General features: G+C 31.9%; 4 protein-coding genes across 4 annotated transcripts; all 4 read left to right on the plus strand.

Annotated features, from left to right (window-relative positions):
* The first annotated feature begins 4,238 nt into the window (after nucleotides 1-4,238).
* LOC101254424 (glycerol-3-phosphate 2-O-acyltransferase 4) lies at nucleotides 4,239-7,376 on the plus strand. The gene is made up of 2 exons (XM_010328173.4): nucleotides 4,239-5,103; nucleotides 6,334-7,376. The coding sequence occupies exons 1-2, from the start codon at nucleotides 4,474-4,476 to the stop codon at nucleotides 7,207-7,209; spliced, it is 1,506 nt and encodes a 501-aa protein (XP_010326475.1). The 5' UTR covers nucleotides 4,239-4,473; the 3' UTR covers nucleotides 7,210-7,376.
* A 4,604-nt stretch (nucleotides 7,377-11,980) lies between these two features.
* Nucleotides 11,981-18,149, plus strand: LOC101263257 (ascorbate transporter, chloroplastic). Its single transcript, XM_010328176.4, has 11 exons — nucleotides 11,981-12,263; nucleotides 13,617-14,203; nucleotides 14,669-14,776; nucleotides 15,071-15,226; nucleotides 15,543-15,758; nucleotides 16,211-16,420; nucleotides 16,983-17,120; nucleotides 17,241-17,342; nucleotides 17,429-17,494; nucleotides 17,630-17,714; nucleotides 17,817-18,149. The coding sequence occupies exons 1-11, from the start codon at nucleotides 12,209-12,211 to the stop codon at nucleotides 17,912-17,914; spliced, it is 1,821 nt and encodes a 606-aa protein (XP_010326478.2). The 5' UTR covers nucleotides 11,981-12,208; the 3' UTR covers nucleotides 17,915-18,149.
* Nucleotides 18,150-21,969: 3,820 nt separating this feature from the next.
* Nucleotides 21,970-24,799, plus strand: LOC138337730 (uncharacterized). Its single transcript, XM_069288009.1, has 3 exons — nucleotides 21,970-23,321; nucleotides 23,607-24,176; nucleotides 24,277-24,799. Exons 2-3 carry the CDS (start codon nucleotides 23,760-23,762, stop codon nucleotides 24,718-24,720), a joined length of 861 nt encoding a protein of 286 aa, XP_069144110.1. The 5' UTR covers nucleotides 21,970-23,321; nucleotides 23,607-23,759; the 3' UTR covers nucleotides 24,721-24,799.
* LOC101263555 (uncharacterized) lies at nucleotides 22,477-23,747 on the plus strand. The gene is made up of 3 exons (XM_069295017.1): nucleotides 22,477-22,673; nucleotides 22,771-23,321; nucleotides 23,731-23,747. Exons 1-3 carry the CDS (start codon nucleotides 22,477-22,479, stop codon nucleotides 23,745-23,747), a joined length of 765 nt encoding a protein of 254 aa, XP_069151118.1.
* Nucleotides 24,800-25,410: the final 611 nt, after the last annotated feature.

Here is a 25,410-nt window from a genome sequence, read left to right on the forward strand (position 1 = left end):
TATATGTATATACACACACTCTAAATGGATCAATAATTAGACCATCAATCTTGTTGAGACGATCGCGAAAGAAATAGGAGAAAATAAATAAAAGGGACCAATAATTAAGTGAGGAGGCAAATGACATATAATATAGGTGGAAGTTGGTGGAGCTGTGAAGCTACTGCATCCATATAATATATATTTCTAATATATAACAATATGTAATGTGGAAAATATGTATGGTGGTGAGTTGTTGCATCTAATAAATTATTACTCATACATTAATGAATTTGCAACAAGAAAACATGGGGTCCTAGCTTCCTGATTCACTCCCCAACTACTTCTAAATTTTTCATTTTTCTCTACAGTCAATTACACTTCATGTCCTATGTCTCTCACCACCAATAATGCTATTGATTTCTTTCGTAATCAATTCAGAATTTAAAGTTTGTGGAGTTAACGTGATCACGATACTTTTCACCCAACTCTACTGCAGTAGGTCTCTTTAGTTGTTAAAACTCATATGCTTTGTTGGGTTTAGAATGACTAAAATAGACACCAAATGACTAAAAAGTCTTCATATAAATTAGTTTGTGAAAGAAAATTGGTACAAGTAAGCCTATGTGTAATAAATAGCTAGCCAACTACATGTACAAAAAGAAGCACCAACTTGACCTACTTATTAGACTTCCATGTGTTCATAAAGGTATTAAATTGCGAAGAATGGTAAATAATTTTTATTTTCAATGAGAGATTTTAAATTTTAAGTATTGTAGATACAAAATTTGTTTTTATCATAAAGACGCTTTACCTTTTTTTTTTTATACTGTGAACTTTTTGACACGAATCAAATTCTATCGAATTCGAGATTAAAAAGAAAATGAAGGCACCAAATGTTGATATAACTATTTAAGACTACATGCATTCTACTTTCAACTTTCTTCTTGAAATGGGAAATTGATATGCTTAAGGTTTCTTGATATAATGGAGTGTGTATATTTTAGTCAATTGGTTCTGCCACCTCACCCTCCCCCCACCCCCACCCCATTCCCAATATTTTGTGTTGATAATAATATTTAAATACTAAAAAAATTACTCAATTTTCATTGAAATGTTACATTTATAAATATTCAATTGTTATATGCACAGATTTTTTAATTAAATTAGTGAGAAAAATGTTTATTGATTCTTTCTATAATACTTTCTCTAGCTCTTTTTACTTGTCCACTTATGAATTGACGCACCTAGTAAGAAAATAATGAATGACATAGTGAGTTTACCATTTTACCCCTATTAATTATGAAGTGGATGAAAAGTTATACATTTTTCAAAGTAATTAGTCAATTAATTGTGGGTATAATAGGTTAAATAAATTATTCTTTCTTGATTTATCAAAATGGACAAGTAATTAGGGACAATTATAAAAGAAAAAGTGGACAAGTAATTAGGGACGAAGATAGTATTTTAATTGAATCAATGAAAAGAAAATGTTAGTAACTAAATTCAATATTTTAACGGAAATATATTTTTACCCTGCAATTTTTTAGTCATGAGTTAATTTGAAAAAAATTAAATGAAAAAAAGGCCCATTTTATAGCACAAATTCTTTATGATTCATCTCATTTTTACAAATGAATCCTCCGTAGTTTGACAAAGAAAAAAATAAAATAAAAACATCCCTTTATTCTGATGTTTCATCACACAGAATAAAAATATAACTCGAATATCATTTTTTGTATTTATTTGGCCCTCCAATTTATCATATATTTCCCCAGAACTATATATGGAGAATATTCAGAAAGAGAAAGTGGAATAAAAATTTCATATTCTTAATTGCTACTATAATATTCATATAGTTAATGATGTTTAGTCTCTAAAAATAATTTAAGGATTAAATAATTAAGGCTAAAGATCAAAATTCAAATATACATGAAAAAATTATTATATTTTCTTTGATATATTAAAAGTTATATATAAAAGTGAAAATTTGAAAATAATAGATAAGTAAAAGTGAACAGATAAAATAATTTGTCCATCTTAAAAGTTTTGTAAGAGATAAATAAGTATTCTTAACATATATTTTATTTATAATTTTTCAAGAACTATGTAAAAAAAAAGTAGAAAACTAATATAAAATAGGAAAAATTGTATATAATAGCAAACTAATAACCTAAATTAAATGGAATAGCTAGGGTTTGATTTAATTGTGCTCCATAGCAAACATTAGCTAAAATTTGTCAGCGTCTCTATCCCAAAAATCTCGCTCGCCACTCTCCATTCTCGCTCGTCTCTCTCGCTTTATACACAAAAGTGTATAATTCTGTTTCTGTTTTGTATAATGCGAGAGAAAATTGTATATACACATGCAAAAATGTATATCTTCGTGTTATACACTTAATTATACAATTTACAAACATTTTACTTCAAATATTGCAGAGAAAAAGGCCAACAAATTATACGATTGCGAATTATACAATTGCAGTAAAATACAATTTTCTCTAGCTTTATACAACAGAAGTGTATATATTGTGTTTCTGTTTTTGTATAAAGCGAGAAAAACATAAATCTTTTTGCTATACACTTATAATTATGCAATATACATACATTTTAATTCGATTCAACTGTATGCAAAATAAATTATACAATTGCAGCGAAATAGGCCAGCGAATTATACAATTTAGGTCAGCGAATTATACAATTGTATATGTATAGCAAATTATACAGTTTTATGTTTGCTATGGAGCGCAATTATGCAAAGTTTACTATAGCATACAAATATGAATTTTTTATTTGTTATATGTGAAAGTTACCGTGTAAAATAAACGGAGTAATGCTCAATTATTTACTTGGATTACTACTTCAAGCTATTTGGCCAAAAAGCTTAAGTTATCAATCCATTCCAAAAAATAATAAATGGCCACCAAAAATTACAGCTTTGCAATTAATAGCACAACTAAATTAGGAAGAAATAATGAAATTGAAGGACATAAAAGTCTAGTCGGTTGAGGAAGTGAGTCAAAGAATTGTCCCAAATCACACACAACAAATTGCTTATATGCTTAGCAACCATAGACTAAAAAAAGATAAAAAAATATTATTCCATATTTACGTCAAATTAATAAATGTATAATATTAATAACAAACGTTCCCATACCTGTATTAAGTTCGTGACATTATTACAAAACTTGCATAGCTGGGTTCTTTTTTTCCTTTTTCATTTATCATCTTTTTATCGCCTTTCATATAACAATCCAATTTACAATAATATTTGATTAAGAGTGTGTTTGATATAGAAAAAATATTTTTTTTCACTTATCAAATAAACTTGTAAATTATTTTCGGTAGATGAAAATAGAAAAATAAAATTTATAATGAGCGGTAATCTGCATTGATAGTGTTCTTCGTGCATTTTTTATTCATATATTAGACAATTTTTTTTTTTTACTTATATTCATATAAAACATTACGCCTTGAATATATGAATATGTTTCGAATTTTTGACCTTCGTTGACACATTTCATATTGATTTGTTCCTTTCTTTCTTTCCTAATTTAACTACTTTTGTTAATCAAAGTTAATTAACCGTGATTACTCGCCAAAATTTTTAAACACAAGTTTCACTTTAATAAACAGAAATAACTTGCATTCAACCAAAACAATTATTTATTCACCAATTTAACTTCTGATAGTATAAATATATTAACTTTATTTCAATAACTGTCTTTTTTTTAAAAAAATATATAATTTTTTTTTATCTTGATAACAATAATTCTAATTAAATTGGATAAATAAAATTTGAAGAAAATAAATGTAAGTAATTGTATGTGTTTCTAATTTACATTTCTTTACGCATAATACATACATATGTCCTTTCACTTTATCTTATTTATATTTATGCCCTTCACTTTTATTTCTGTACAAATAGACACTCAAACTTGTACAAAATTGAATAAGTAGACACATAATTTTAATGTGACATAAAATACGTAAAACACTACGAGAATGTGAATGTGTGTATATTTATACAATTTTATATAAAATTAAAGTGCATAAATATAAAATAAGAACAAAGAATATCTTTTTTTTTAATTCAGACTTGTAATAATGTAAAATTTACACCAACAAATATTTTGTAGATACACGAGTCTTGTAATTCAACAAATTTTATAGTTTATAAAGAATGAAAGTCAAATATAAATTTAATCCTTATCTTCACAAAAAATTATAAAGGCACAAGCAAACACCATTTTTTTTTTTAAATTTAATTAATGTTAGCATTAAATTCAAGCATGGATATTTAGGTCATTTTACCATCTTACCTCCAAAAAAATTCCCCAACTATAAAAACCATCTCAGAAGGACTTTTATGTACTTTCACACTCAACCGCTTTCATTTAAAACCGGATCTTCCCTCGCCTCTTCTTCCATTATATCCTTACCCCCCCCCCCCCCCCAAAAAAAACCTCTGTTTTTCTCTGCAATTCACCAAAAATGTCACTTCCGAAATCCAAAAAATCCTTCCCGTCGGTGACGACATGCGATACCTCCGCCGTTAACCACCACTCCGTGGCGGCGGATCTCGACGGAACTCTGTTGATTTCCCGTTCATCTTTCCCTTACTTCATGCTAGTAGCAATCGAAGCCGGGAGCCTTTTCCGAGGACTGATCCTCCTTCTCTCTTTCCCTCTCATCGCGATCGCGTACGTGTTTGTGTCCGAAGCATTAGCTATTCAGATGCTGATTTACATTTCCTTCGCCGGACTCAAAGTCCGGGACATTGAGCTGGCTTCGCGAGCTGTTCTCCCGAGATTTTACGCGACGGATGTTAGGAAGGAGAGTTTCGAGGTTTTCGATCAGTGTAAGAGGAAAGTTGTGGTTACTGCAAATCCGACTATTATGGTTGAGCCTTTTGTAAAGGATTTTTTAGGAGGTGATAAAGTACTTGGAACAGAAATCGAGGTGAATCCGAAGACGAAAAAGGCTACTGGATTTGTGAAGAGTCCTGGGATTTTGGTAGGGAAATGGAAGAAATTGTCAATTTTGAAGGAATTTGGAGAAGAAATGCCTGATATTGGATTGGGTGATCGAGAATCGGATCATGATTTTATGTCCATTTGCAAGGTATAATTACTATACTAATTTTAATCGCAACTCAATACTCTGTTCTAATTTATGTCCATTATTTGCAAGGTATAATTACTAGTATACTACTAAAATTTATTATTTCTTTTAATATTAGCCTTATTATTAGTAAATAACTAGAGTAATTGTAGTCAAAGTTAGATTTCTAAAGTATAATTGAAAAGATTAGTTTAGTATAATCAATATTTTATTAAGAAGTGTTAAAGCAACTCGAGTCAAGTAAAATGAAATGGAGGGAGAGTGGTCCAAACTCTTCATTCTTTTAGAAATGGCGGTGTAGTAAGGAACTTAGTTAAGAGAGTTTAAGATTTAATGTATATGTATGAGAATAATATTTTTCCTAATATACTTCGTATAATCTTTTATACATATAGTATAATTTTTTAACGAATAATGTCAAACTGACACTCTAAGCTATTTAGCCATTAGTAGGAAGGAGTATAACTTGTATCTTCTTAAATATGTACATAGTTGCAACATTTTTAGATTAGTATACTGAAATTCTGTTAGTATGAACCTTACGTACAGTGTAATGTTAATGGAGCTATTTTCTTGTATATGGAGGAAAATCTAACCATATTTAAGTCTTTAACGTTTAGTTTTTCCATTTCTATCTTTAGCAAATTATATTTTGATAGTGTAATTTGTTTCAATTAGTGCATGATGTTGTTAACCAAACATATCTAATTTGTGACCAAACTTGGTCATATTATTTTTTTAAATGGGTTGCGTGAAGAAGTCTTATTTATCTGATAATATTTCTTAAAATGGAACCTTATCTTTGATTTCTTGAAAAGATGAAAAAAAAAGCCTCCAATGAATACGTTTTCTTACAACTCTATACTCTTGTACAATAAATTAAAACAACTAGGCCATTTAATAAAGTGGTTGAGCCAAACATGTGAAAGTAATTAAATTGTGGAGGGGCCTCACCAATTACTCTCCTACCTGCCTCTTAGCTGAATCACAGTGGTCCTTCAATCTCACTTGTATGTCACAATGCACTTAGATATTCGTACTATTCGCTCCATCTCAAAATAAATGTTATTTTTTATTTGGTCATTGTTATAGTGAGTGGTTGATTTTTCTTTATTGAATAATAAATGCATCTAAAGATCATAATGTTACATCAAGTGTACCAACACCGAACCAATCAATAGGTGATCTACATGGTTGTTTATTCGCTAATATATGTATGTGAATTAACAGGAGGGTTATATGGTGCTCCCTAGTGAATCAGCAAAGCCAGTACCACTTGATCGCTTGAAAAGCAGATTGATCTTCCATGACGGTCGTTTGGTGCAACGCCCAACTCCATTCAACGCGTTAGTCACCTACATTTGGTTGCCATTTGGATTTGCTCTTGGAGTTTTCCGTGTATACTTCAACCTCCCTCTCCCTGAGCGTATTGTTCGTTATACATATGGGATGGTAGGGATCAACCTCGTGATCAAAGGCCCTCGACCACCTCCACCATCACCGGGTACCCCAGGGAACCTCTATGTGTGTAATCATCGTTCAGCACTTGACCCTATCGTCATTGCTATTGCACTAGGGAGGAAAGTGTCCACTGTCACATATAGCGTGAGCAAGCTCTCGAGATTCTTATCCCCAATTCCAGCCATTGCCTTGACACGTGATCGTGAAGCTGATGCTGCAATGATCAAGAAATTGCTCGAGAAAGGTGATCTCGTTGTATGCCCCGAGGGGACTACATGTAGGGAGCCGTTTTTGCTGAGGTTCAGTGCTCTGTTTGCAGAATTAAGTGATAGGATCGTGCCAGTAGCAGTGGATACAAAACAGAGCATGTTCTTCGGTACAACAGTCCGCGGAGTGAAGTTTTGGGATCCATATTTCTTTTTCATGAACCCAAGGCCAACTTATGAATTGACATTTCTTGAACCATTGCCAATGGAAATGACATGTAAGGCTGGGAAAACATCAATTGAAGTAGCCAACCATGTGCAGAAAGTGTTGGGTGGGGTTCTTGGATTTGAATGCACTCAGTTGACAAGGAAGGATAAGTATATGTTGCTTGGTGGAAATGATGGCAAAGTGGAGTCTATGTACTCCAAGAAAGCCTGAATTACAATTTCATTGGGGAAAAAAAGGCTTAATTGCTTTGAGAGGGGATTCTGTTAGTAAAATTTGCGAACTCTTGTTGTTGAGAAGAGGCTATGTTTGTTACATGATTAGTTACTTTGTATTCGTATTCAATAGACAATATTAATTGGAATCAAATTTGTGCCTAAGACTAACATTCTCTTTACTGTTTATTAGTTTGGGCATAAAAGATGAAGCACTTTTAGTGGATCCTTTGTGAAATTCCAGGATTGTTAAGGTCTAGCTCGAATTTGTGTGCCAATGGTATGAATTTGGCCTTTGACAATCTGGCTTATGAAAATGGATGTCCCACATGCAATTGGATCACAAATTAGAACAAGGAGTTCACGGACAAGAAAATGAAGTTCTCACTCTTGGATAAATTAGAAGTGAATCAACCACAAGTTATATACATAAACATTATTCTTAACTTGGTGTCATTTGGCAATTATATCTTTGACTTTAGATGTGCGTAAATAGACACTTAAACTTGTACAAAATTGAATAAATTAACACATTCATCCTGCATGACAACCTATATAGCAATTTTACGTTCTACGTGTATTATATTATTTAGGACATGTGTGTCTACTTGTTCAATTTTATACAAATTCAAGTGTCTACTTGTGTACACTCAAAGTTGGAAGGCAAAGTTGTCCGCTGAAGTCAAGTAAAGAGTTATTTTTTTTATATATTTTACCTAATTAAAATGATGAGAATGAGTCCATGCCGAGTTGATTATTAGTCGGATCGAACGAGAATCCTGAACTCCTTATAAATTTTGGACTTCAATTCTTCTCTTTGAATTAGTTTTAAGGTGCGAGTTCAATACCTAATTTAATATGATATCAGAGTTATGTCCATTGAATATGTTATGGGACGTAAAAATCATATTGTATTATGAGAATACTCGGTGTCCATGAAACTCCGGATAAAGTCCTGACAAAAAGAAACAGTTGATATTGAGTTAAAGAATTCACAAAACAAGGGCTAAAACTATATTTTGAGAGTGAATGAGTTGTTTTATATTTCTTTTCAATTATAGCCTATTATCAAGGGCGGGGGCCTAAAGCGAAATTTTAATTCGCAAATTAAAATATAAATATACTTCATATACGTATTTATTAAAAAATTTACACTATTAAGATGAAAATTATTAGTATTTAATGTTACTTTTTCAGTTACTAGTTTTAGGCAAAATTTTATCAACTCAACATTGAAAAACAATTTTAAGTGAGAAAATTATTATAGGTGTTGTTAACATAATGATACAAGCAATCATCATATCATACATTACTAAAAGTGGAAGCTCCAAACATGAAAAATTAAATTACTATTTTACCCCTAGACGAAATTCAAACTTTTATAATTTTCATATCGAAAAAGGACCTAAAATACCATTCAACTATACGAATTGGAATAAAATTATCCTTCTTATACCTTTCGGGCTTAAAATGCCCTTGACATCAATCTTTAGGCTCTATTTTATCCATTATTTTGAACAACTTAAATAATAACATCATATCAAATTCATTTATGATGTGTCGCTTTCCTATTGGCTACCCTAATAACTAATTAAAAACAAAATAAACCCACCCAAAAGACCCACCCATAACCCAAGTCTTTTAACCCAATATTACCCAAACCTTTTAACACAATATCCAAACCCCAAAACTTTTAACCTTAAATGAATTTAACTAAAGATACATATTCCTCTTTTATTAAGTTCTTTACACATTTTACAAGTACATTAACAAATTTAATTTGCTCTCATCTATAATACTAGCTAGCTTCCCACCCAAAGCCGAAGGTGAACTTAATTTAGTAGTCGAATTTTATTATAATAAATTTAATTAGAGTAATGCTTGAAATAAAAATTTAAAAAGAAATAAAAAAAAAAATTTAATTCACTTTGTAACACTTTTCACTGTTAATTTTCATTTTTAACAAAGTACAAAAGATGTTAAAAGTGGATAAAATAATTTATTTTTAAAAAAACTATACTTTTCATCATTAATAATTGATTTTACTATAAAAAATTTAACACGTAATTTATTTTTGATAAAAATTTGAGGCCCCTAAAATTTGAGGACTTAAGGCAAAGGCCTTATTTTTTAATACATAGAGCCAGCCCTGCCTATCAAGTTATATCATATTAATGATATGAAATTAAAAGATTTAAAAGATCATTGTCAATCATTCTATTTGGGTGTTTAAAAAACGAACCTGACCATAGGTAATCCGTTATATCCGTCTAAAATTTTAAGGGTTGAGCTCAAGATAATTTAAATTGGGTTCAATCCCAATCATTTAAATTTTTAATCCATTTGAAAAGAATTATCAATTGAGCCCAATTCAATCTCTAATTTCAACCCATTTTTTAAAAAAATTATTAAGATATGTTCGTATATTTAAGGTATGAATCAATATCTATTTAACATCTTTTAGGATTTACCTATCCATTTATTACTTTTGAAAATAAATTCTTGAGCTGAAATTCAAATTGTGATTATAAAAGTTAAATATTAGTATATTAAAGTATGAGATAATTGTAGGGAATGACAAACTAATGAAGGTAATTATATGCAGTAACTTCCCTTTCAGTTATTCCTTTTAAAGGGCAAAACATCGCTCAATTTTGCTATAGTAGGACCCATTGAATTGTATAAAAATTTCCCCCCAAAACAAAACCCTCTTTTTTCTCTTTACCCTCCATATTATACAATCTCTTCTTCTTTTCTTCAACTTCTCCTTAATTAACTCCACAAATTCAATTTTAAATTTTCAACTTCTCTAGCACGTCTTTGCGGTTTACTAAAGTATTTCAAAAATATCAGGTGCCGCCATAAAACTCATTTCATTTTATCATTTTTTGTTAATTTTTTTCTATTTCTTCAAACTAATTTTTCACTTCACTTCATAATCCCTTCAGATTTTTGGTTCAAACAATGGATGTTCAATCTCCATCTAAGAGATTCACAAGAGGTATACAGCTGCATGTTGAAAATAATCTTAAACTTCCATCGTTTTTCTTGGATCTAATTCAGGATTTTTGGGAGATTTCAGGTTTAATGTTTAAATCGAACACCATGCAAAAGATCAGATCCAAATTGAGGAATGACCCAACTAGATTTGTGGATGAAGGTGTGAAAGATCATGCCGATGTTGTTGCTGGGTCAAGTAAGAAAATGAAAGTTGAAACTGACGTTTATGTAATACACAATGATAAAAATGAAGTTGTTGGTTATGGGTCATTCGAGCATCATAAGGTATTTGTATAATCATTGTCTAGATGCTTCAATTTTATATTATATTCATATTTTTGTGTTGAATCGTGTATTATACTGCCTGTTTATACAAAAGTGATTGTATAAATGTATAAATGTATAATCTATCTTAGTATCGTTTTTGTGTTTGTGTTGATTCATGTTTATACAATTTTGATTTTATAAATGTATAATCTATCTTAGTATCTATTTTTGTGTTTGTGTTGATTCATCTCTTATATTGCCTGCTTATACAATCGTGGTTGTATAAATGTATAATCTATCTTAGGTATATGTATACAACTAAATAGGTATATGTATAGAACTGACAAATTCGTATAAACATACAATAGTTTCATACACTTATACAACAGTTTCAGCCTTTATATACACAAATTAAAGCTTTATACAAATATAAAATTCACGAAAAAACACTGTATAGGTATATGTATATAATTGACAAATTTGTATAAACATACAACAATTCCAAACACTAAATAGGTATATCTATATAATTGACAGATTCGTATAAACATTCAACAGTTTCATATACTTATACAATTCGTATAAACTGATAGTTTCAATAGCTTGATCGATTTTTTGAACTGATTACAATGGGATTCTTTCAGTTGAAGGATACGAAGAAGGAATGAAATTATACTGAAACAGAATCCGCGTGATTGCTGGGATTTTTTTCCTTTTTCATCCAACTGAAAGTACTACCCTTTTTAATTTGAACAATGAAAATTTTTAAATTATACAAAAAAAAAACATCCGTAGCAAATTACAATTTTTCTATGAAATGCAATTTTAAAAACTTTGTCGGCGCACAAAATTATTAATTTTTTATTTGTTATACATAAAATTTGCCCTTAAAATATTGAGATTAATCGGTTCAAATTGAATGGGTCAAGACCCAATCCATTTTTAGCCCATTTGAGCCAAATCCATCTGAGTCCAAAGTAAACTTGGGTGGGTGAAGACCCAAGCCACTTCTATTTCAATTCAACCCGTCCATTTGACACCCCTAATTGTACCGATTGATTTGATTATCAAATTATAAACTCAACTTATCCTCACTTTATACAAACAATTTTTTTAAAAAAAATTAAATATATTTTCAAACATAACTTTAATTTTTTAAATATTTTCTTTTTTTTTTATGTTGAAACAACTTTGATTTTGTGTAAAAGAAGAGTGGATAAAAAATGACCTACGCTGTACCTATCTCACATCAATTTATTCCTTTTAATGAGATTCAACTATAAAGGGCTTTTCAGTAAAAAGCCCATAGCACGCAGCTTTCATTTTGAATACCCTAAAATACCCTTCTTAACATCTCCCCTTGTTTTCATCGACTTCTCAACATACAAGGGGTATTCCCGAGATTCTAACTACTTCGCAGTGGATGAAACGCCACGTGTCATATTCTGAGCCCTCTGTTTGCTTTGGGTTGTATCGACAGCCCACTGAGATTTTTACTTTTCCCGCTTTTTAACAGGAAAAGAAAATAAAAATAAAAACAGAAAAAATATAAGTAGCAATTTTATTGTGAAATTTGGATGAAGAACGTCACTCCTCTTGTTATCTTCTTTCTCTGCACAGTTTTTAGAGAGAGAATTTTGGATTTTTTTGCTTGAATCTGACGGAGAACGAATTCGTTCGTGTGAAGCTGAGATACTGGTAGCTGCCGGAAAACGTAGTCGCCGGAGACAATGGCTATCGGCGCCGTTGTTTCTAACCGGAATTTCGGTGGTTTCATCGGTTCAGGTAAATAATTTGTCGGCTTTGAACTTTGGATGCTTACTTTAAGTGTTTCTGCTTAGATGTTTAACAGTTAGCTGATTAGTTTAGTTTACGGAAGTTGTGAATTTCTTATACGGCAAATGTTCGTTTTGAGAATTAGTGGAGAAGTACTGGATGGCGGATGCATGTGGCTGATTGATTGCATGTTTGTTGAATTTGTGAATGTAGTTTTTTGTGATTAGGAATATTTAATTTTGGTGGAAATTTGAGTTCGAGTCACTTAAGGAAGTAAAAAGAAAGAAAAAAGGTACTCGAGATTCATGATTTTGTGCTGGCTTCTTGGATTTCTGTATGAGCTTTTTGTGCTGGAGTACTTGTTTGCCTCAATGCTTGGTTTAACCTGTAGGTATCTAAAGGAATCTTTTGCTGGCAATTGGATAATTGTAGATTTTGTGTGGCAGAGATTTTACTATTGGTCATTTAGGTGTATAATTTAGATCAAGAATACATTGGATGTGAAAGAGGTAATAGAAATGGAATTCATATAAGCGACTATATCAAGCTGATTCTATAAAATTGTTTTAACTAAGATAAAACTTAGTAGGTGTTCGGATATGAATTTAAATCATTTATTTGGCAGAGGTTGCTGTGAAGTTCAAATTGCATGGCCAAACAGCCCCTTAAATTGGTTACGGCTCGACGACGTGTAACAATGACAGTTTGTTTCTTTCACTCATTAAGAATCATTGTAGAATCATTTTGGTACTTTTTGATGAGACTAAACAGGAAAGACCTATTCTATCAAGATAACATTCACAGTCTAACCTCTCTGATCTCTTAGCTTATAAGAATCTCTTGCACACTTTCTAAAGGACCATCCTTTAGCATAAATTTGTTAAAGTACTGGATTATTTGATAAATAGTTCGTATACATTACAAAACTAAGGGAATGTTGACTCTAAATTGGGATCAATAAATGAACATATGCAAATTAACTCATGATTTGACTCAATTATATGGATATGTGGATACTATGAATTTAGGGAATCTTGTGATTCCTGTTGATCATGGAAAATGCTGCAATAAGTTGACCTCGGGATAAAGCGAGTAGTTTTTGAAAAGTAAAGGGCAGAGTCTTCTAACTTTTTCTTTTTTCACTTCGCTTGTAGTTTCTGGGGATTACTCTGAATACTGAACTGAAGTGAAATGTTAAGATCAGAATGTTAGGCAGCACTTGTGGCTGCAAAAACTAAATTTTACACTTCACTGAAGCCTTTTCCTGATTTTGTCATCTACTTGATCTATTCAGTTCTTACTTCTTAGTATCTTGCATCTTTGTGGTGCCTTCATTAATAAATCAATGAATTATGTCAACAGGCAGAGAGCAGTATACAGTACATCACCACGGAGAGCAATTGGGGTTTGCTGCTTTGAAGTATGTTCAGAGGAATATGTTATACAATGAGCGGTGTCGCTCAAGGATTGGCTTATCGCACTCGGGTTGCATATATAGCTCACATCCCCAATCTGTTGGACCTTTGGATGGTAAATCTTTTGGATCGGTATCACCATTTTATGTTGAAGTCGTTCTACCTAACCGGTTTAGTGGAAAGTCTCATGTCATCAATCCTAAGCGAAGAACCAAAAGATGGGAATGCTATCTTTCCTCTACCGGCTCAGGTAACAGTTGGATTCAACCAAGGAAACTGGATAAGTTTGGTTTCATTGATGGACAAAAGCAGCAGACAAAGCATGCTGCAGTGAATAGAGCCCAAGCCGACTTCAAATCTGATGGATATGACATAACTGGAGCATTGGGGTCTCTTATGTCATCGGAAGGGGCAAGTGAAGCCATTTTGGTGGAAGGGGTTGAGCAAGCAAAACCATGGTGGGAGCAATTTCCAAGAAGATGGATTGTTGTACTGCTGTGTTTTGCTGCATTTTTGTTATGCAACATGGATCGTGTGAGTAATTCATCCAACTTTTACTTCGATCCTTTGCTTTCCATTCTGATCGTATGGCCCCTCCTAAGATTGGATATTATAATGCCTATTTGGGATGTTTGAATATAGTGTACTTACCTTTTTCAAATAAAAATAAATTAAGACATCTAAGCATAACCGGTTCAGTAGCTTAAACACATGCAAAAATTCATGGCCATTATATTAACTATTGCACATCCTATATTTTCAATGATCACCATCAAAATTTGTTCGTTAAACATGATTATGAGGCTCTAGATACCCTGCCTTCAAGCTTTTTATTATAGATTAAGTCGCTAAAACTCTTAAAGTTCTTAAAATTAGCTGAATAAAAATGAGTTTCCTCCTTCCGTACTTTTTCTATTTATCTCTTTGATGTTATTTGATACAAGACCATGTGTGATCATTTAATACTGTCCTAATTCGTGTTTCACTTTTTGCTTTTAGGTAAACATGAGCATTGCAATTCTTCCAATGTCAAAGGAATTTAACTGGAACAGTGCTACGGTTGGTCTCATCCAGTCATCCTTCTTCTGGGGCTATCTTCTCACTCAGGTTTTCTTCATTTTAACATTGTCTTGGTCTCTTCTAGTCCATGAACTCTTTCCAGTTTCAGTACTAGTATTTGATCAATCTATTGCATGATGGATGTGGTTTTCATGTACTCTGCCCATATCTCAACCTAAGGTTTTATCTATCATTAAGTTCTAAGCTAACCTTAGAACTCTACTTTATGCAGCGATTGAATAGGGACAAACACGTAGGAGAATGAATTTAATTTTTGGTATGCTATTCTCATGTGCTCGATAAACCATTATCTTACTTTCATTTGACATGTTCTTTATGCAGATTGTTGGAGGAATATGGGCAGATAAACTTGGTGGGAAGGTAGTGCTTGGCTTCGGAGTTGTCTGGTGGTCGATTGCAACTGTTTTGACTCCTTTTGCTGCCAGACTTGGACTGCCGTTCTTACTTGTTGTGCGTGCCTTAATGGGTATTGGGGAGGTTAGTCTCTATATGTTTTTTCCCTGTTTCTTCCAAAATCTCGACACAGCTGATTTTCCAAACATTGTAAGTTGTCTTCATTTTGTGTGTAGCCTGAAGCTATTCTTGTTATGGACATTGAAAGACAAACCAATTGTTTCATGCTTAGCTATACTAAACATAGTAGATTTGAGTAGGTACATCTCATAAACTCATGGATCAATTGTGGGGCCTAACCGCAAATTCTGATTCTTTTGTACCAGTACTGTAGTTGGTGAGGAGTTGAATCAGTCATCACATGCATAGTTTTTGTTCTGACTGTGTAAGTTCTTGTCAGGGTGTCGCAATGCCTGCCATGAATAATATGCTCTCAAAATGGATTCCTGTCTCAGAAAGAAGCAGATCTCTTGCTCTAGTGTATAGTGGAATGTATCTTGGTTCTGTTACAGGATTAGCTTTCTCTCCTATTTTGATCCAAAAATTCGGATGGCCATCTGTATTTTATTCCTTTGGTTCCCTTGGAAGCATCTGGTTTGCACTCTGGTTGACCAAGGTGAGTTTGTCTGCTTTTTCTGCATTTCGACTTCTGTTATTTTTTTAGTCTTCCAAATTTTTCATGACTTCTCTTTATTTCCCCACTTTCACTGCTTTCATCAAATCGGCTTAAGATAAAATGAACCTTTGTGCTGCTAGTTATGAAGTCCTAAAGATGCAACAGAGTTATTATTTTTAGCTTCTAAGATCATTGCTTAGACCTAAAACTTAGGTGCATAAGTTTCATGTCAATGGCTCAAAAATGTCTGGTAGTTGTTATTTTCTTTCCATGATTTTTCATGGTTGAAACATCACCTCGTGATATAGTTTTAGCTACAGTAATTGTTGGTTCTAGTGAAAAGGGTGACCTCTTGGAGTCCAGTTTTGTCTGGTTTAGTTTTTCTATGCCATCATATCTGAGTCCTACCAGTCTAACTCATTTTGTTATACATTGACTATTTTGCTTTCCAGGCATATAGCACTCCGAAAGATGATCCAGGGCTTAGTGAGCAGGAAAAGAGGCTGATCTTGGATGGAAGTGTCTCTAAGGAACCTGTCACTAACATCCCATGGAAACTAATTTTATCAAAGGCACCTGTCTGGGCCCTCATTATCTCACATTTCTGTCATAATTGGGGAACATTTATTCTACTGACATGGATGCCTACATACTATAGTCAGGTATCTGATACATCCTTCTTGGAATAATTTCTTCTCTTGGCATATTCATCACCATGGAAAATGGAGTATGAATAATAAACAGAACTTTAAACTTTGTCTTGGTCCAAGTGGGGATTTTAGTAGATTCATGCATTGTTTCCTGGAGGCTAATCCGTTCTGCTCTACTTTCTTTATTCGAGTCCATTTTCTGGCATTGTAATATCAATATTTGACATAGCATCATGAAATATAGGGCTTGCTTTCATTCATGAACCTGTTAGATCTTCAGAATCTTCGAGACTCTAGAATTTGTTATTATGATGCTGAATCTGAAGTAAAAGATTGCAGTTACTCATTCTACAACTTGAATTTGGATATTGGTTTGTTTTTGCATACCTTTAGAAGTGCTTACATTACTAGCTCTAATGGCTCTTGTCATTTTTCTGTGTTCTGTGGGTTCAGGTTAAATTACCTGAAATGACTCAATGCTCATCGATTATTAAGAAGATGCTACCATATTTAGAATAAATCTCACTGTACAAGCTATTTAAGGTCTTACTTTCCAATCCTCTTATTTCTTCAGGTTTTGAAGTTCAACCTCACTGAATCTGGACTATTCTGTGTATTGCCATGGCTGACCATGGCCGTATTTGCAAATTTAGGTGGTTGGATTGCCGATACACTTGTGAGCAAAGGATTCTCCATAACATCAGTTCGTAAGGCAAGCACTGATAGAACTTCCGTATACAGTGTATAGCATTTTAGTTTAACCATCTAATGATGAGGGATTATTTGTATTTATTTTGTTCTAATGAATAACAACTCCTAAATAAATTTGCAGATTATGCAATCGATTGGTTTTCTGGGCCCTGCTTTTTTCCTTACGCAATTAAGCCATGTGAAGACTCCTGCGTTTGCAGTGCTGTGCATGGCGTGCAGTCAGGTTGGTACCATGGATAATGGAATGACATACTTTTGGGAGATTCTTGCAAGTGTGTTGATTTAAATAATAATTTGATCTATTTGCAGGGATCGGATGCCTTCTCTCAATCTGGCCTCTACTCTAATCACCAAGACATTGGACCACGTTATGCTGTAAGTACTTCTACTTGTTATACATGGCATAATGAAAAAGAAAAGCTCTTGACTTTCTCATACAAACAAGCCATTTCATAGCTTGTTTTCTTAATTTAGATGTTTGAAACTTTTGTATACTTTCCTCTCCCGCAGGGAGTGTTGTTGGGATTATCTAATACTGCTGGTGTGCTAGCTGGCGTCTTTGGTACAGCTGCAACCGGATACATACTACAGAAAGGTATTTATGTTGTATATTTTCTTATCAGCTTGGTGGTTCTGGATTAGAATGTCGGGTTTGAGTTAATTTATTCAATCGTATTCCTCTATTCTCCTTGTGCAGGTTCTTGGGATGATGTATTTAAGGTTGCTGTTGTATTATACATCATAGGCACGTTAGTCTGGAATTTCTTCTCAACCGGAGAGAGGATCCTCGAGTAGATAATCTTTGTTGCCCAGTGAAAGTGCAAACGATCATAAAATATAGTCAAGAGAACAAGAGTTGCCTATGGGAAGTTTCTCCTTAAAGGTGCTCTCTACTAGCATAAAAACTTTGAACCATGCTTCGTTAGTAGCTATCTGGGTAATTTGACCATGTAAATGTTGTTATGTTTACTGGCATGAATTTTCCGTAGAAGCCTGGAGACATTTCTTTAGCCAGAGTAATTTCCATCAACCTCTATACTGTTAGCTAGACATGCATCGCGTTATTATGGTGTCATCGTCCATGTTTAATACGTCTCAGGATGCTGATTGTGAACACTCAAAATTTTAAAAAACTTGAGATAGGATAGTACACAAATTTATGTTAGTTCCAGGAAAGAAATAGAGTTGAATTTATGTTACTTGCACTCAAATGCACGCAAGAGAGGATTTTGCAAGTCCGTCAAAAGAAATAGAGTTGAATGTATTAGGAAAATCACTAAGAGATACTTCATTGTGATATACTCCATGATCCATCCATCCCATTTTAAATATAGCTTTATCTCAAAAAAAATGATAATTTTGTTTCTATTTATATCCTATTACCCAGGGGTTGGATAAAAACCGATCCAAATTGAAAAATCAAACCAAAATTGATTTAATTTAGATTTTGAATTGGTTTGTTTTTAGATTGTCAAGAACCAATAGTATTTGGTTTGGTTATGGTTCTGTTCGAAAAAAACCTAAGAAATAGCCGAACCGAACCAACAAGTTATATACATAAATTTTATTACTATACATACATAATATTTATATTCATAAACAATTTTAAAGATTTTATATATATTTCATCAAAATTTATTTATAATTTACTTAAATGAGAAAAATGTCCAAGGTGAGAAGTGAGAACATTTTTCATATTGATTTCATGTATTGAGTGTCTATCGAAATTCTTTGTGGGACTGAAAATGTCATTGTCGCTTCCTTCTAGTGCTAAATAGTGAATTTTGAAGTTTTATTCGGTAAATTCAATGATCGAAAGTTTTGTAATGACATTCATTCCAACTATTTTTTCGTTTGAATGAATTGTTTCTTTTATTTTTATGCATGGTTAATAACCGAATAATCAAATCAATTCAAGCTAAAATAAAAAATAACCAAACCGATAAATGTACAGTACATTTGATTTGGTTTTGATAATTTTAAATCCGATTAAATTAATTTGATATTAATTTTGACCAATAACCAACCCAAACTAACCGGTGAATATCCCTACTGTTGACTACTGTTGACACCCAATTTTGACCATCTCTGATAGACATTAATTCATGAGCTTCTTAAATTTTCCAAGCAATTTAAAATAATTAGTTTTATAAATTTTTAAGAAAAAAAAATAAAGTTTGTGTTATTTTGAATAGTTTTGTCATTTCTTATAACTTTTGAATAATATATATATTTTACATAATTATGTATATAATTAGTATATTTTATGATTATTCAAAAAACCATCTCAAAAATATTTTAATTTTAGTAAGTATTCTATTTAGCTAATATAGTTTAAATTATGGTTATATTTTGAACCACTATTTTACAATTTAAATAATTATATTACTAAATTAAAGAAGCTCGTTGATTAATTAATACAAATTCGTTTTATTTAAGGTTTAGCCGAATTTGTCATCTTAACTCAATTTGGCTATTTATCAAATTTAACCCATTCTTTAAATCCACCAAAAGATCTTAGTTTTGGGCCACTTACACACTCTCTTTAATTTCTAGGCCCATTTTTATTTCTTCTTCTCCCAGCCCACTTCAGCAACCCAACACTTTCCCAAACCCCAAGCCTAATAAATTTCCAGCCCACCTCATTCCCTTCCAGGCCCACTTTATTTTCAGACACCCAGGCCCAATTACATGGCCCATTTCGTTTTAATTAATTCCCAACCCAATTCCCTTTTTCCCTTTCCCTCCAGCCTTACCCCTTTTAAAATTCAAATTCTAAACAAATTTCCCCCTCTTTTTGCCATAATTTGGCTTATAAATAATCCCCATCTTCTTTGTTGTAGGGGGTTGGTTGAGAGAAAGAAGAAAAGAGAGAGAAAGAAGAAAAGAGGGAGAAAGAGAAAAGAAGAAAGAAGAGAGAAAGAAAGGGATGGTTTTTGGAGAGAATTTTTTTTTACATCTTGTGATAGAAATATAAAGAATTATTGAAAGAGTTTATTCATAGGAAGATTTTACAATAGCTTAAGCACACCTATATATCTATTGAAGTTGAATTAAAAACAGAAGGATTGCGGGGTTTTTGATTATCATTTGAATTCGAAGTTGTGTAGTGGAAGGTCATCCCCTTGCTCGTTTCGTCTCCAGCTCGCTGCCCCGAAGAAGGTGAAATCCTTTTTTTTTCTTTCTTCTTTTTAGATGTTGTCATTCCACCTTGCTAATGTTTTTTTGTTTTGTTTTCTTGTGTGACATCGATTCGAGTCCACTTTGGATTCCATTCTTGCATTCCTCGTTGAGCCATAAAGGCTCAAAACACTTTTTCCGAGTCAGCCAACCCCTGAAAGGATGTACAGGTCGAAAGCAAAACCAACGGAAGTTGCTGGAAGGGCGGTTTGCAGGAGCTTGGCTGTGATCTCTTTTTTTTTTTTTTTTTGTTTTAATGCTGTGTATCTGGTTTATACACAATATATACACTGTGATACAGGTCAAAAATCCACAGGAGACCCGAACACAAAATCTGAGTTGACGACAGGAAATTGCACTACTGGAAAGGAGTTTTCAACTTTTGAAAGTTGAAAAACAGGCAGATATACAGCCTGTATACATAGATATACGGGACGATATACTATATATATGCTTTAAAAATATGATTGGCAGGGGAACATAGAGTAACGCCTATTCTAATTAAAATTCGGAATTAGGCAAACAATGTGGATGTAGGGTGCAGCCCGTATACATTAGTAAATATTATCGGGTGATGATATACACTTGTTAAGAAAGTTTGAAAAATGATACAGGTACAAATACGCAGGGCTCAAGAGGTCCAAATGGGTCAAATATGTGTTGTATACAGCATGTATACATTTGTGTATACCCTTTATGATTTTTTTTCAGGATTGGACCAGGCCCTTCAGCCCTTTTTTATTAACAGGCCCAAAAGTCATTTGTTTCTGCAGGTCTCAAAGAAGGCCCTATATAGGAATTAGATAGGACAGGTGGGCTAAAGCCCAATGGAATGAATTTGGGCAATAAGGCCCAAGTTCAAAATTTTTTCTCCTCTTTATTTATTATTTGCTTGAATTAATTAATGTGTGGTATGATTTTTTAAGGGGAAATTTCATATATGACAAACTTATTAGATTAAATAACATTATATGGGTTTAGTTTACCTAATTACATTATATGGGTATAGTTAAGTTATTAAAGGTGTCTTTAATTTTGTATATAATTTTTTTTATTATTTATACAATTCTATTTTAAAAAGTTGTTTGTAACTGAATCCTTAAATATGGTAACAATAAATCAAGATAATGCCACATATTTAGGGAAACGTCCCAATTTTCAAGCCAAGCGTTCAAATTCAAAAAAAAATTCATACAGCCATCGAAACAAAATAATAATAATTTTTTTTTCTCTTTGTGAAACTGAAGTTCAGCAATTTTGGCAATCGAATACAGGTTAGTTTTTATTCGACGAAATTTCATGTTTATTGGTTTTAGATTTGTGAAGTGTTTTCGATTGTTTTTTTTTTAAAAAAAAAAAATTCAAAATATGATTTTGTTAAGCTGAATTTGTGTTCATTCGTTAGTGTTTTTATTTTTTTTAAAAAAATACAAAATATGATTTTGTTAAGATGAAAATTTGCAATATACAATTATATACTGTTCATGTCATTGTATATGTGATTCGAGGTATTTGTATATTTTGAAAGCGTCATTATTAATATCAGTGTTCATAATTGTATAAATTCATAAATCATGTGTTTTTTTTTATATAATTATATATTATTGTAGATGTAGTTTTTGTATATTAAAAAGAATAATAATATAAAAATTCTATGTCATACAATTTATTTTTGGAAGAAGTATACACTATTGTAGATGTAGTGTTTGTATATTAAAAATTCTAACAATATAAAATTTCAATAATTTGATTGTATAAAAATTGTTGTATTAATTGTATATATGATCTCATTGAATTATTTGGAATATATATAAATATTCCTTTTCATAAATGTACAGATAATGGGCTCATCAGCTATTTTGGTTATGCATTCTGGAAAATGGGACGATACAAATTGTTACGTTAATTATACTATAGAGGGAGTAGTTTGTAAGGAACAATCAACGTTTCTTGATTTTTATACTACTATTGCAAAATAGATTGGTGTTGATATGAATAATAAGACTTTGAAGATTGAGTACAAGGTTGAAGAAAGCAATAAACGAATGGTTATACACAATGACATGGGTGTCAGGGTGTACGTAATGCTAAAAAAGGCGAACATTGATTTTAACAAATTTCCTATTTGTATAACTTTTTTGGATTCATGTGATAGACAGATTTCTCAGTGTAAAGAGATGGGGGTGTTGGCAACTGTTGCAGAAAATGATTGTCATGATATGATTGTTGTTGAATCGGAGGATATAAATGTTGCATGTTTATCGATTGATACAACTTGGGTGATTTCAGACGAATCAATTTTGAAAGCAGTCATGGAAAGATATGCGATTAAAGAGAGATTTCAGTATAAAACTACTCGGTCAAATTCAATAAGGTAGTGTGCCTCTCAAATATTGACTTTTAAACTGTATAAATGTTTTTATTGCCTATTGTAAACTAAATTTGTATACTATATTAAAAATTATATGCAGTTACACTCTGGAATGTTTTTCTAACGGATGTGAATGGTTAATGAAGGCCTCTAATATCAACAAATCTGGAATGTTCAGAATTCGAGCATTCAACCGAAAGCATACATGTCCTTTAAACGATAGAGTTTATTCGCAAAGACATGTAACTAGCAATTTAATAGGAGGGATTATGAAACCTAAATTTGTAGATCATAAACGTAAATATACACCAGCTGATATAAGAAAGGATGTTAAGATTGATCTAGGAGTTGATGTTAACTATAAGAAGGCTTGGAGGGCCAGGGAGAAAGCATTAAAAGCTTTGAGGGGTACACCAGCTGCATCATATGCAAAGTTACCTGCGTATTTGTATATGATGGATATCACTTACCTGGGGTCTTATATACGTATGAAAAAGAGCACGAATAATGAGTTCTTGTATCTATTTGTTGCATTGAATACATTTATCCAAGGATTCAATCATTGTAGACCAGTAGTCGTGGTGGATGGTAGTCATCTGAGAGGTCCATATAATGGTACATTTGTTGCAGCAAGCACGACAGATGGCGCAGGTATATATATATATATATATATATATACACACACATATATATATATATATATACACATATATATATATATATATACACACATATATATATATATATATACACATATATATATATATACACATATATATATATATACACATATATATATATATATACATATATATATATATATACATATATATATATATATACACATATATATATATATATATGTAATAATGTATATGTATAAACGTGAATCTGTTGTATATGTACATTTAATATATGATTTTGATATTATTGTAGGACATATATTTCCACTTGCGTATGGTATTATCGATTCAGAAAATGATGCTGCGTGGACTTGGTTTTTTGAGCAACTTAAAGAAGCATACGGTGAGAGGAGTAACATGTGTGTTGTGTCTGATAGAAATGAGAGCATTATAAAGGTTGTTACAAATGTATACAGTAATGTCCCACACTATGCTTGTATCTCATGAGAAGTTATCTGGTGTATTCTATACAATGGCAAAAGCTTGCACAAAGAATGAATTTGATATGTTAATGGAGACTGTAGAAAAAGAAGATATAAGAGTGAAAGAGTATTTGGATTTAGCTGGATATGAAAAATGGGCTCTTTGTTATGCACAAGTACATAGAGGATGGCACATGACATCAAATATTGCTGAGAGTATAAATGCAGCACTTGTTTCAGCTAGAGAATTGCCTATTTTTGAATTTCTCGAAGAGGTAAGGCTATTATTTGGAAGGTGGAATCATTACTACAAGAAGGAGGCAACCTGCACATTCACATCATTGATTGGAAAATACCATGATATACTAACAGACAATGAAGCATTGAGCACAAGAATGACGGTAATATTTAATAATAAGTATATATTTAGGAGTTGACAAAATTTATTTGTATATATTAGTATGAACATCATTTCATTTAATTGTATTTATAAATGAGCAGGTTGTACCGTCAACGGAATATGTGCACAATGTTAATGATGATGGGAGATATTTTGTTGTCTGTCTAAAAGAAAAAACTTGCACCTGTGGAAGATTTCAGTACGAGGAAATACCTTGTGAACATGCTTGGGCGGTATTGAAATGGAAGAGTCTACCACTAGATGAATATTGCTCGGATTTATACAAACCAAAGACAATGTTGAAGACATATAATATGCCTATACATCCTTTACCGGATGTAAAGGCATGGTTGATTCCGAATAGCGTTATTGCTGATGACGTATTACCTCCAAAATTTAAAAGACCTCCTGGCAGGCCAAAGGGTAAGCCTCGGAAAAAAACAGCAAGAGAGTTATCGAGGATTAAGGGGAAAAATACATGTAGCACATGTGGAATGGCAGGTCACAATAGGCGTTCATGTAGAAATAAGCCAAAAGATATTTAAGGCTGATTGTTTTTTCCTAATTAAATTTGATTTGAAACTATATGCATTATGACTTAATTGAAATCTTTGTTTTTGTATACTTATATTACTTAAACTACGTCTTAATTTTGTTATGTGTTGTACATTAATGTGTGTGTTGTATGACCTACAAAAGTAAATATCTACTCAATATGCGTAAATTAAATTTGTATATATACACGCAACATGATAAAATGTTCAACACTAAACAAGTAGATCGTATAAAAATAAAACTCTTTTATCCTATATACAAATAAAACCTGAACTACGTATTGAATATGCATATATAATTAATAAAAACAATGAGCAAGTGCTATTATATACTATATACAAATAAAAACCTGAACAACATATATCTTTTGCAATTTGTACATGTATATTTATTCCATAAGATAGAATTTGTATATATATAGCTATCTAATTGTATGTGCATATACATTTAATAACATACATTGAATACGTGATAGTATATACTATATACAAATAAAAAATTGAACAACATATATATATGTATTTATTTATGTGAATATAACAGTTAAGAATATACTATATACAAATAAAAACCTGAACACTAATATATAGTATATACCTTATACAATGAAATGAGTGTGACTATAAAATATATACAAATAAAAACCTGACAGTATATCTTTTGTTGTACAGATTCGTAAA

This window comes from Solanum lycopersicum, chromosome 1, assembly GCF_036512215.1.
Source record: "Solanum lycopersicum chromosome 1, SLM_r2.1".
NCBI classification, from domain to species: Eukaryota; Viridiplantae; Streptophyta; class Magnoliopsida; order Solanales; family Solanaceae; genus Solanum; species Solanum lycopersicum.

Bases quoted from the DNA above. Each gene is read 5' to 3' on its own strand.
- LOC101254424 (XM_010328173.4), top strand. From the start codon at position 4,474: ATGTCACTTCCGAAATCCAAAAAATCCTTCCCGTCGGTGACGACATGC. The intron at 5,104-6,333 runs GTATAATTACTA...GTGAATTAACAG, and splicing joins ATTTTATGTCCATTTGCAAG to GAGGGTTATATGGTGCTCCC.
- LOC101263257 (XM_010328176.4), top strand. From the start codon at position 12,209: ATGGCTATCGGCGCCGTTGTTTCTAACCGGAATTTCGGTGGTTTCATC. The intron at 15,759-16,210 runs GTGAGTTTGTCT...TTTGCTTTCCAG, and splicing joins TTGCACTCTGGTTGACCAAG to GCATATAGCACTCCGAAAGA. The intron at 17,715-17,816 runs GTATTTATGTTG...CTCCTTGTGCAG, and splicing joins CGGATACATACTACAGAAAG to GTTCTTGGGATGATGTATTT.
- LOC101263555 (XM_069295017.1), top strand. From the start codon at position 22,477: ATGGGGGTGTTGGCAACTGTTGCAGAAAATGATTGTCATGATATGATT. The intron at 22,674-22,770 runs GTAGTGTGCCTC...AATTATATGCAG, and splicing joins ACTCGGTCAAATTCAATAAG to TTACACTCTGGAATGTTTTT.
- LOC138337730 (XM_069288009.1), top strand. From the start codon at position 23,760: ATGTATACAGTAATGTCCCACACTATGCTTGTATCTCATGAGAAGTTA. The intron at 24,177-24,276 runs GTAATATTTAAT...ATAAATGAGCAG, and splicing joins CATTGAGCACAAGAATGACG to GTTGTACCGTCAACGGAATA.